Source organism: Dipodomys spectabilis, unplaced genomic scaffold, assembly GCF_019054845.1.
Source record: "Dipodomys spectabilis isolate Male_0828 unplaced genomic scaffold, ASM1905484v1 ptg000051l, whole genome shotgun sequence".
NCBI lineage: Eukaryota > Metazoa > Chordata > Mammalia > Rodentia > Heteromyidae > Dipodomys > Dipodomys spectabilis.
In genome coordinates, this window is record NW_024870728.1 from 3,148,402 (window position 1) to 3,161,365 (window position 12,964).

Consider the following 12,964-nt stretch of genomic DNA (forward strand, 5'->3'; position numbering starts at 1 on the left):
ACTGTTCCAAAAGTTAAAAATTATAGACAGTACAGAGGTTACGTTATTAGCTTACTTTTATGTAAAATATTCACTGTAAAAAAAAACCCTCAGTTTTTCAATGTCAATGTGGTATAACATTGAAAATTTGAAGGAAAAAAAAAACTATAGTGTGGTGTATACCTATAGTTTCCAAGCTCTAGATGTCAAGATCGGAGGATTGAATATTGTAGCCAATCTCTGCTTTTGTCAGTGAGATTGACCTTGGTCTTTGTTGTTGTCGTTGTCAGTCCTAGGCCTTGAACTCAGGGCCTGGGCACTGTCCCTGAGCTGCTTTATTTTTTGCCAGTCATGGGGCTTGAACTTGGCCTGGGTACTGTCCCTCAGCTCTTCAGCTCAAGGCTAGCGCTCTACCACTTGAGCCACAGCACCACTTCTGGTTTTCTGGTGGTTCATTGGAGATAAAGAGTCTTATGGACATTCTTGCCCAGACTAGCTTTGAACCTCCGTTCTCAGATCTCAGCCTTCTAAGTAGCTAGGATTATAGGCGTGGGCCACCTGGCGCTCTGCTCCTGAGCTTGTGCTTAAAGCTAGTATTCTACCACTTGAGCCACAATGTCACTTCTGGCTTTTTCTGTTTATGTGATACTGAGGAATCAAACCCAGGGCTTCATGCATGCACTGCAAGCACACTCCTACTAAGCCACATTACCAGCCCATTTTTGCTAGATTCTTGACCACATGAAATGAATATATTCCACTTTATAACACATTACTAAGTCAGTTGCAATGTTAGAAGACAGTGAAGTCTATCAGATTAAATTGTGTGTGTTTATATTTTCCTCATTTTTGGCACTGTATGTTTTTCCTGTGTTACGTATATCTAATTAGTTTGGTTTTTGTCTTTTTTTTTCTTCAGTGAATGGTAGTGTCTAGAAAGGGTATGTCCCTTCAAGAGAGAGGTGCCAATGTCCAACCGGCCTAATAACAATCCAGGGGGGTCACTGCGACGTTCACAGAGGAACACTGCCGGGGCCCAACCACAAGACGACTCAATAGGAGGAAGGTATGTATTTCATGGTATTTTTTAAAAGGAGATGGAAAAAAAATACTTAAAAAAAAGAAAAACCTCATTAAGGGTCAAAATTTGAATGGTGATTACAATTGGATGGATTTTCCTAGATAAGCTAAATTTTTCTAAAATTCATAAGAACCCTAATAGTAAGACTTCTTGAACCAAATAACTCAAAAGTCATTTAAGTGATTCCTAAATCTCTGCTTTGTTACGCGTACAGTATGTTCAAAAAGTAGTTTTCAATCTTTGACTTTTTTTTTGGGTGTGGGTCCTGGCTTGATGTAGTCAGGGCATGGCACTGTCCCCTGATCTGTTTTGCACAAGGCTAGCTCTCTGTCACTTGAGCCACAGCTCCATTTTTGCTGGTTAACTGGAGAAGAGTCTCATGGACTTGACTCTCCCATCAAACTTCAGACAATGATTGTTGGATCTCAGCCTCCTATGTAGCTGGGATTACAGACATGAGCCAACAGGTGGCTAGTCATTGACTTTTATCAACAACCTAATGTAGATTTGTTAGCATATGGTGTGTAATTGTTTGTTTATTTTTTTATTTTCCTTCTCATGCTATACCTTTTTTTTTTTTTCTGCCTGTTCTGGGGCTTGAATTCAGGACCTGGGTACTGTCCCTAAACTGCTTTTGCTCAAGGATAGTGTTCTACCACTTGAGTCACAGCACCACTTCCGGCTTTATCTGTTTATGTGGTGCTGAGGAATCAAACCCAGGGCTTCATGCATGCTAGGCAAGCACTCTACCATGGAGCCATCTTCCCAGCCCTCTCTAACACATCTTTAAACCATTTTGTGTTTTCTTTTTCTTAGTAATTTTACTGAAATGAAGCCTCATTTGTATTGCTTTTGTTTTTTTCTCCTCTTCATTGTTTTAGACTGTACATGGATGCTGTCTGAATTGTGAGGGAGCCTTGACTTTGTTAGCATTAATTATCTTAACCATTTTCTTATTTTTTTTCTGGATAGTCCTGAGGCTTGACCTCAGGGCCTGGGCACTGTCCCTGAGCTTCTTTTGCTCAAGGCTAGCACTCTACCACTTGAGCCACAGTGCCACTCTGGCTTTTTCTGTGTATGTTGTACTGAAGAATTGAACCCCAGGCTTCATGCATGGTAGGCAAGCACTGTACCACTAAGCCACATTCCCAGCCCCTTTCTATTTTCTTTGTTTTTTTTTGTGTGTGTGAGTGCTGGTACTGGAGTTTGAACTCCAGGCCTTATATTCTCACTTGGCTCTATTCTTTCAGGGCTGGTGCTCTACCACTTGAGCCATAGCTCCACCAGCCTTTTTGTAGTTCATTGGAAATAAGAATATCAGTTTTTTTTCTGCCTGTGTTGGCTTGGAACTCAGCCTCCTAAGTAGTTAGAATTAGGCATGAGCTACCAGCAACTGGCTGATACTGTTCTTTTTTGGGGTCAGTTGTGGGCTTTGAACTAGGCCTAGGTGCTGTCCCTGAGCTCTTTCGCTCAAGGCTAGTACTCTACCACCTTGAGCCATAGTTCCACTTCCAATTTTTGATTGATTAATTGGAAATAAGAGTCTCACAGTGACTTTGAAGCACGATCCTCAGATCTCAGCCTCCTGAGTAGCTAGAATTACATCAGTATCTGGCACTTACTTTTTGAATAGTATTACCAAGTTACAATTCCACAATCCCCTTAATGTGGTTCATTGACATTGCCGTATTTCTGCTCAGTCTTTTTTAACTGAATGTATATTTCTGTATCTGTGAATGTATGTATTTAGGAGTAATAAAACTTGTACCTTTAGTATAAATATAATCTAATGAATTGACATTTTGGGCTATGCTATCAGTGTTTTGTTTCTAAAATTTAGGGAGATATTTTGACAGTTACCTTTTTTTAAATTAGTGTGGTGTACAATTAAAAAAGATATTTACTGTTTATTGTATCATGTATTTTAAAAAATGAGCTGATATAATGGTACATTTCTGTAATCCCATCACTTGGGTGATGGAGTTTGAGGCTGGCCTTGGTAATATAGTAAGACCATGTCCCATAAAACCCCTCATGAAGCTATGAAAAGTGTTTCCCCCTTCACCACCCCAAAAGTCTTCGCCAAAAAGAGGACCTTTTTACTTACCCAAGGGGGTTACAATTTTACTTGTCCAGCTATGTATAGTGCTTCTTGATTAGTCACCTCTTCCATCATTCTCCTTCATCCTAGTTGTTTCCCCTACATACTCATTTCTCTCTCTCTCTCTCTCTCTCAGACACACACATACACAGAGTGTTTTGGTTGTATTTGTTCTTTTGTTCCCTTTTTCGTCCTCATTAAGCCCCCTCACCCCCACTATAGTCTCATTTTAGCTTTCTGATATCCTTTTTATTAGAACCATATATATCATTCCTGACATTAAAAATTGTTTGAAATATGACTTTTAAAGTTTGTTTAACTTTATGGCAATATGGTTTAATAGTAACTATGAATATACATTTCCCCCCAAAATTTTATGTGAACAGGCACAATTATGGTCAGGACCAAAAAAATTACATATTTAATGGGGCGCTGGTGGCTCATGCCTGTTCTCGCTATTCAGAAGGCTGAGTTCTGATGATCACAGTTTGAAGCCAGCCCTGACAGGAAAGTTCGTGATTCTCTTAACTCCAATTGAGTACAGAAAAAGCTGGAAGTGGCATTGTGGCTTAAGTGGTAGATTGCTAATCTTGAGCAAAAAGGAGCTCAGGGACAGTGCCCAAACTCAGTTTGAACCTCATGACTAGCAAAAAAATAAAAAAAATTGCAACTTGAAAAACAAACCCTATTGGCTTTTTAAGAATGAAAATTAGAAGATTGTCTTAAGTTTACCTTCTTTTTTTTTAAGTTTACCTTGATTTTTTTTTTTCCTCTGCCAATAGAATCTCAGGGTAAGAAAGAAATTTTGAAGGTTTTCTCATCAAATTCCAGACTGATTTCTGAAATTACAGTTTATGCTATAGCAGTAATGATACAATCTTATTTTTTCTAGTGATTTTCTTTTTTGGAATGAGGAGACGGGGATTATTTAGGAGAGAGCAATTCTTATTTTCATTCTCTTCATATGGCTCTTGTTGCTCAGATTTTTTAAGTAAAAATGTTTGTTGCTGTGTGGCTCTTGCTAACTAGAACCAATGGGCTTGAATTTGTAAAGGTATTCATAGAAATACAGTGATTGTAAAGGGTACTAGAGGAGTGTTTTACATTTAAAACATAGTACAAATTCTTTTACTTGAGATTTATTAAGAACGATACCTCTTCTTTTACAAATGTGGAAGGTAGTCAATTTGATAAAACCAAAATAATCAGAACTTCATTTCAGCCTTATTGACTATATCAGGCTCTTGTGTGTATGATGAAGGACTTAGAGAATATTTATTCAGTTAAACATTTATGCAGTACATTTCCCTCCTGTAATTCTTGCGACAAAAAATACTATAGTTTCTTCTAAACCTGCATCAAGCTGTAACCTCTATGGTAATCTTCCAGTGACTATTCTCAAAGCTAGGTTACTTGTCTCTCAAATCAAGGTCATTTGTCTCTCCCACCTTTTTTTTTTGCCAGTCATAGGGCTTGCACTCAGGGTCTGTGCACTGTCCCTGAGCTCCTTTTTGCTCAAGGCTACCACTCTACCATTTGAGCCACAGTGCCACTTTGGGCTTTTTCTGGTGGTTAATTGGAGATGGTCTCATGCCCTTACCTTCTTGGGTTGGCCTTGAACCGTGATCCTCAGATCTCAGCCTCCTGAGTAGCTAGGACTACAGGTGAAAGATACTGGTGCCCAGCACCTTTTTTTTTTAAAGATAGGGTCACCCAGGCTGGCCTTGATCTCTTGAGTGCTGGAATTACTAGCATGTACCCATCACACCTAACTTGATTACTTACATTTTTTAAAATAATCATTTACATTTGTTCCTAAAATAATAAAGTAGAATCTTTGGAATAGTCAAGAAGATTAAAATATACACCAAAGCACTATTCCTCAACTGTCCAAAATTGAACTAAACATCTTATTCCTCTTCTGTTTCTCTCTTCCCTTTCCTCTGAGTTTTTGGATGATAGCTGATCTGTTCCTCTCTTTTCTGTTCTCTTTTTCTTCTTTAGGAAAGCACTCCCTTCCACTGCTTCTCTGTTGGCTTGCTCTCAGGGATACTTCTAGCCTTTTCTACTTCTAGCACAGGTATTTGTAGGCTACTCCTTCCCTCTTGGCCATGCAGTAGCATTTTCATTATTCTATGTACTTTATCTGTTTTTCTCAAATGATGTTGGTGGGACTCAGTTGAGTTTTATAGCAACTCTTATTTTTAGGATTGCTTTTGTACTATTTACAGCATTGTTATTACAAAAGCAGTTCATATGGACAATAGAAAATTTGGAAGCTTCAGGGAGCTGGGAAGGTAGCTCAGTGGTAGAGCGCTTGCCTTGCATGCATGAAGCCCTGGGTTCAATTCCCCAGCACCACATAAGCAAAAAGAAAAAAAGCCGGAAGTGGCGCTGTGGCTTACGTGGTAGAGTACTAGCCTTGAGCTGAAGAGCTGAGGGACAGTGCCCAGGCCCAGAGTTCAGGCCCCACGACCTGACCCAAAAAAAAAAAAAAGAAAGAAAATTTGGAAGCTTCAGAAAAATTAAAGGAAGTGACATAATTTTAATCCTACTACTCAACCAACCATGCTTCATTTTTCTATTTCATGCTCTTAGCAGTCTTTCTAGTATGAGTGCTTCTAACCTGAAAATAGTAGAAGTTAGTGTAATTCAGTATAGTGACCAGTTGTCTCTAGATAACAATTTTTGGAATTCTATAGTTTTTCCCTGAGGAAATTTTAAATATGAGAGCTTATGATTCAGATTTGGGCTTCTAGTTTTCCTCACATTTTTGGGGAGGGTGGGAGGGTCTGGTTGTGGGACCTGAACTCTGGGCCTGGGCACTGTCCCTCAGCTCTTTGCTAGCGCTCTACCACTTGAGCCACAGTGCCACTTCCGGCTTTTTTCTTTTTGCTTATGTGGTGCTGAAGAATTGAACCCAGGGCCTCATGCAGGCAAGGCAAGCGCTCTACCACTGAGCCACCTTCCCAGCCCTCCTCACAATTTTTTTACTATAAAAAATAAGTCCATGCCTACCTATTAGACTTGAGCAAGATTCAGATTTTATCAAGTTAAGTCTGAAAATAGGTTTGTAGGCTCTTAAGGTTATAAAAGTTTTTGATGATTGGTCAGATTAATACTTAATATTTTTTGAGGACCAGTGCCCATTTCTTCAAATCCCATCTTAAAAAAAACTTTACAGAGCTAAGGTTTGGCTAAAATGAATATTTCTTTGATTATTGAAAATCTTGCCACACCTTGCCCAATTAGTGTGTGTGTGTGTGTGTGTGTGTGTGTGTGTGTGTGTGTGTGTGTGTGTGTACGTGTGTGTGTACGTGTGTGTGTGTACGAGCGCCAGTTCTGGAGCTTGAACTCAGCAGGGCCTAAGTACCATCTCTGATCTTTTGTTTAATGATAGTGCTCTACTATTTGAGCCACAACTCCACTTTCAGCTTTTCGGTGGTTAATTGCAGATAAGAATCTCACAGACTTTCCTGCCTGGGCTAGTTGTGAATCATGATCCTCAGATCTTAGCCTCCTGAATAGCTAGGATTACTGGTGTGAGCCACTGGCACCCAACAATATTGTACATGTTTAAGGTTTTTGTTTGTTTTTTTGCCTTTTTTATTTCTTGCTTTAATTAGATGTGAAATTGAGAATTTACATCTTAGTATTAGGAAGCTATAAGATGTTGTGAGCTCACCTACAGAATTTCAAATCCTTTACTGAGGATTTGCTTTTATTCAGGTAACCATCTATAGTAAGAATGCCTTTCTAGAAAGGTTCAGTGTGATTTTAAAAAGAATATATAAATGCTTCTCAAGTTAACCGAATCCTAAGCTTTCTGTTGCAAATGGAAGGCTGTTTTCTTGTGATGTGGAAAGCAAATCGGGAAGGTTCCTTTTTAGAATATCTAAAGGAAAATGTCATAAATTTTCTTCTATAACATCTTAGTCCTTAAGGTATTTTGATCTCCATATAATTAGGGACAGATAAAGAGTGGGTAGGGGGCTGGGAAGGTGGCTCAGTGGTAGGTAGAGTGCTTGCCTTGCATGCATGAGGCCCTGGGTTCAATTCCTCAGCACCACATAAGCAGAAAAAGCCTGTAGTGGTGCTGTGGCTCAAGTGGTACAGTGCTAGCCTTGAGCTGAAGAGCTGAGGGACAGTGCCCAGGCCCAGAGTTCAGGCCCCACGACTGACCGGGGGGGGGGGGGGGGGTGGGGGGAATGGGTAGGAAAATTGTGAGTAGATTCGGGCATTTTACTTTGACCACTTAGCCTCAAGCCTATGCTTATTTGCAGATTTAGTTAGTCCAATATTTCAACTCAGCTTTACATTTCCTTCCTAGGAATTATGTATGGTCAGCATCCTTTATATCTTATATACTTAAAATTGGAACAAGAGATTAAAATTGGAACAAGGCATTTAAGCTTTAGGTTATATATGTGTTTAATACAGATTTAAATATGAGCATGTTAGCAAAAGTTTGTTTTCTGGTTATCTTAAGTTTTACTCAGGCATTTATAAGAGTTCTTGTAGTTAAGAGATACTAAGTATTGCATTAATCACCACCAGTTACCTCAGTATTTTTTTTCTATCACCCAATACTTTGTCAGATGTGGAGAATGATATTAAGTTGGGTGTAAGTTTCCAACATGTTTTTTTGGGGGAGGGTAGGTCGGGAAGGGTCGGTCGTAGGGCTTGAACTCTGGGTCTGGGTGCTGTCCCTGAGCTCTTCAGCTCAAGGCTAGTCCTCTACCACTTGAGCCACAGTGCCACTTGGGAGTTTTCTGGTGCTTTATTGGAGATAAAAGAGTCTCATGGGCTTTCCTGCCCTAGCTGCCTTTGAATTGTGATCCTCAGATCTCAGCCTCCTGAGTAGCTAGATTTATAGGCGTGAGCCACCAGTGCCTGACAATTTCCAACATTTTTAGGAATATCTTTTTTCATGGTTGTGATGCTGTTCAATCATACTGCCTTTTCTTTCTACAATAACGAAAATGTTATAGTTTAGCTGTCCATGCTTAGTATACTCAGATCATTGGACACATAAATTTGTTGCTTTTTCCTTAATGTTTCTTGTTGTTTTTTCATTAATGTTTCTGGCACTGTTAATTTTTCACTGTTAATCATAAGGACAAAACCATAATCTTTCCCACAAGGACAATAGAAATTATACTTATCTGGTTGTAGCCTGTCCTCTCATCCTTGTTTTCAATTGGCTCTCTATGTTTAGAGCAATTTATATCATTTTCCAGATGCCATACAAGTTCTAACGTTCCCTCTCTATACTTCTCTGATCATATTTCAAATGCTCTTCTTTGTAGTTTTAAAAAGTTCTTCTTGGCCAGGTGTAGATTCAATGTGTCTGTAAAGTCTATATTCTGTTGGGAACTTCAGTAGACCTCCTGAAAGATCTTTTGTAGAATACCACATAGTTTTGTAAGACTTTGACCTCCTTTAGGAGAGACTGTGTTACTATGTTTCTATACTTTGTCATAAATTGCATGTAGTCAGAAGTGAACTGAATATTTGATCCAGTGTATGTAATGTAATTTATGATATATACAATGAAGATGTTTACATTCTGCATATTCATTATAACCAAAGTCTGAGTATGATGTAAATGTTTTCATTACAGTGTCCCATTAGCATCTTAAGAGAAATTAGAAAAGGTATAAATCATTGTCTACATACTATTTAGAAATGTCAATGTCATATACTAGCATTTAAAAAATATAGAAGCCAGGTGCTGGTGGCTCACGCCTGTAATCCTAGCTACTCAGGAGGCTGAGATCTGAGGATCACGGTTCAAAGCCAGCCCGGGCAGGAAAGACCGTGAGACTCCTATCTCCAATAAACCACCAGAAAACCGGAAGTGGCGCTGTAGCTCAAGTGGTAGAGCGCTCTCCTTGAGCTGAAGAGCTGAGGGACAGCGCCCAGGCCCAGAGTTCAAGCCCCACGACCAACAAAAAAAAAAAAAAAAAAAAAAAATATATATATATATATATATATATATATATATATATATAGATATTGATGACCAAATATCACTTAAGGAGGTAAATGCCTGGCTTCAGTGATGGGATTTGTCAGAGCTTCTGGGTATTTGCATCTATATTAGAGTTTACTGACTGTGACAACTACGATAGACTTAAATGCTGTAAGAATTTTTGTAGACTTTGAAAATATTGCATGAATGACAGAGAACTGAAAAAAGTCAAAATCTTTTATTCACATGCATTTTTGGAAAATTTAATACAAACTATCTAAAACATAAGCTAAGAAATTACAAGTACATTTTTCCATCTATGTCACTGTTTCATGTCCACATGTTTTCATAAGATGGTGGCTCACATATTACTTCTAAACCTATTTTAAATATTTTGGTCAAGGGACACCTGAGAATTGAATCCATGGCTTTGCAGTTGGTAGGCAAGTGCTGTGTCACTTAACCACATACTGATTGTTCTATATATTGTCTGAAATCTGCTTTTAGTTCACACTTACAAAATCCTAATGACACCACTATTCCTAGGCACGTGTTCTTTGAGATAGTGCTGCTGTTGAGAAATGGTTTTATTCTAAATTATGGACTAGTATTACCATAAATTAAACATAGAGATGTGGCCAGAAAAATGAAACATCTTTTTCATTCTATTGTGAAAAGAGTAATGGTACATTTTATAGGAAGCAGTGAATTTCCAGAAGTGATTGAAAATGAGTTTTTCATGGTGATTACTGAAAAAAATGGCTATTTAAATCATGTATTTTTCAATGTTTTAAAGAAAAGGTTAATTTTTAGAAGATAAAACTATAATTGCTTTTATAAAACAACAAAATACATGTTGTATATTGCTTGTACACTCAGACATTCCTGGAGATGAAATTAAGTCATCAGTCCAATCTATGTGTGCATGTGCATGTGTGCTTTACATATGACAATCTCTGTGTGATCCAGACTGTCCTTGAACTTGAGATCTTTCTGCCTCACTTTCCTGAGTGATGGAATCACATTGTATATGTACAATTACACTTAGCACAATGTTAAGCATTTTTAAGCCTATGACATAAGGAATTGAACAGCTACTTGTTATTAGTACTTACATAAATTTTTCTTGACACGGAAGAATGTATTCCTTTATACAATGTTTTAAGTCTTGGGGATTGTTTTTTTTTTGTTGTTGTTGTTGTTGTTTTTGAGGGGATTAGGGTTTGAGCTCCTGATTTTGGTAGGCTGGCATTCTGCCACTTGAGTCTGGCTTCAACTTTCTGTTTTGGTGGGGGAAGTCAAACACAGGGTTTTTCACATGCTAAGCAAGTGCTTTATACTGATACCCATCTCTTCTAGAGATAACTTGATTTCACTTTGGTAGCTATCTAAGAATAAAGTCAAGATTACATCCATAAAAGTCAACAAGAGGTACTAGTTCTTGATAATACTGAGTTGGTGATAGTCTGCTTTATTGAAACCATAGCCTTAGTAACTACGGAAATGATGTATGTATTATGTAGAAGTAGTTTGTATTTGATCATAGATGGTTTTCTCAACAATGCGCATAGATGAACTGAAGAGAGTGATTTGTAATGAATTTGTAATAAAATCCTGCAAATCTTACAGAAATGATTTAAACAAATCATTTAGTGCAAGTCATACCTAGTCTAGGGACTCAGAATATTTATACTATCAAAAACAAGAATCTCAAAGCTGCTTGCTCCTGTTTCTGTTAAAAAAAAACAAAAAGAACAGGGCTGGGAAGTGGCTCAGTGGTAGAGTGCTTGCCTTGCATGCCTGAGGCCCTGGGTTCGATTCCTCAGCACTACATAAGCAAAAAGAAAAAACCAGAAGTGGCGCTGTGGCTCAAGTGGTAGAATGTTAGCCTTGAGCTGAAAAGCTGAGGGACAGTGCCCAGGCCAGAGTTCAGGCCCATGACTGGACCAAAAAAAAAAAAATACCTGAGAATTGTATTGTTTAATTTCTTTGAAGCTTGTCTGAAAATGTCTTTAAATTTTTACAAGAAGTACAAAAATAAGTCTTAAAAAGATTGACTAGGGGCTGGGAAGGTGGCTCAGTGGTAGAACGCTTGCCTTGCATGCATGAGGCCCTGGGTTTGATTCCTCAGCACCACATAAGCAGGAAAAAAAAGCTGGAAGTGGCACTGTGACTCAAGTGGTAGAGTGCTAGCCTTGAGCTGAAGAGTTGAGGGACAGCGCCCAGGCCCAGAGTTCAGGCTCCACCACCGGACCCCCCCCCCCCAAAAAAAAAAAAAAAAAGATTGACTAGGGGCTGGGAAGGTGGCTTAGTGGTACAGTGTTTGCCTTGCATGCATGAGGCCCTGGGTTCAATTCCTCAGCAGCACCACATAAGCAGAAAAAAGCTGGAAGTGGCGCTGTGGCTCAAGTGGTAGAGCACTAGCCTTGAGCTGAAGAGCTGAAGACAGGGCCCAGGCCCAGAGTTCAGGCCCATGACTGACAAAACAAAACAAAAAAGATTGACTAATAATTGCTGTGTTAGTTGAGGTTTTAATCTTATTTATTATAATGCTTGGGGTCAGATCCAAGTTCTTGAGCATAGTATGTAGGTGTTTCTTAGATTATTTTTAACCAGAGTACCCCAGCTGGAGATAAATTTTATATTAGAACTTTCTATGTAAAACAAGTTTAGTCGTGTGTGTGTGTCTGTCTGTCTGTCTGTGTGTGTGTCTGTCTGTCTGTCTGTGTGTGTGTGAGAGAGAGAGAGAATGAGTGTGTGTGCCAGTGTGTCAGTATCTTTCCTGGCTGGACTTGAACTCAGGGCCTGAGCACTGTCCCCAAGCTGGGTATGCGTGTGTGGGGGGGGGCGTTGTAGGGCACTGTTACTGAGCTCTTTAGCTCAAGGCTAGTGCTCTACCACTTGAGCCACAGCGCCACTTACGGTTTTCTGGTGGTTAATTGGAGATGAGTCCTACGGACTTTCCTGCCCTGCCTGTTGCCTGTCTTTAAACTGTGCTCCTCAGATCTCCACCTCCTGAATTTGCTTCTGTTTTTTAAAATGAAGATTAGAGTTGTAAGAAATTAACTGCTTTAGACTGGCTTTAGACTGTGATCTTCACCTTAGCCTTCTTACTGGCTAGAATTATAGATGTGAGCCACTGGTGCCCAGTTCTGTATAGCCTTATTTCCATCATTAGCTATTACTATTTTGGGTAGATTTTTAGTTTTATTTTGTTTTGTTTTTGATGGTGGTTGTTTTCAGGAACCTATGTTGTAGAAGCTTCTATTTTTCTGTCTTCATTCGTGCTACACTCCTAGTGCTGATCAGTTAGGAATTTTACCGTGAGATTCACAAGTTTCTTTTAAAGTAGGTACAAATTTTACTAGTTCTCAGTAAGTGAGGGAGTTGTCAAAATAACCCACCTGGGGGCATCCTAGGTTCCTCCCTTAGTCTGAACACTGTGATCCTAATTGGTTATTTTGTGCTGTAGGCCATTTTATTATTATTGTTACAGTTATGTAGTTCTACAAAGAGATTGCAATTCCATGTCAGCTTGTGGGTAATGCTTCTTGACTGGTGGTATCCTTTCCATCCTTACCCTTAAGTTAATGTAGTTCAACTTTTAAATAATTTACATTGAATAAAATGACTGCATTTCACATCTTTCCTTCATTCCTGGGCCCCTCTTTGTTCTCTCCAAATACGTTTTTACTTCCTGGTATTCATTTTGATAAACAGTACATTAATTGTGCAGAGGAATTACACCTTTGGACTTTTCCTCTATCAGTATACCATTGTGTTTTCTATTTTATGGAGGTTTGTTTGGCAGTATTCTGAGCATAAATAA

General features: G+C 38.9%; 1 protein-coding gene across 23 annotated transcripts in view; it reads left to right on the plus strand.

The window, feature by feature from the left end:
- Positions 1 to 12,964, plus strand: part of Trip12 (thyroid hormone receptor interactor 12) — a 125,754-nt gene that overhangs the window by 16,712 nt on the left and 96,078 nt on the right. For all 23 annotated transcript variants that reach the window (XM_042678979.1, XM_042678956.1, XM_042678975.1 and 20 more), the window contains exon 2: positions 899 to 1,045. In XM_042678979.1, coding sequence (XP_042534913.1) covers positions 948 to 1,045 — 98 coding nt within the window. In that variant the 5' untranslated portion in view covers positions 899 to 947. The remainder of the gene's footprint in view (positions 1 to 898; positions 1,046 to 12,964) is intronic.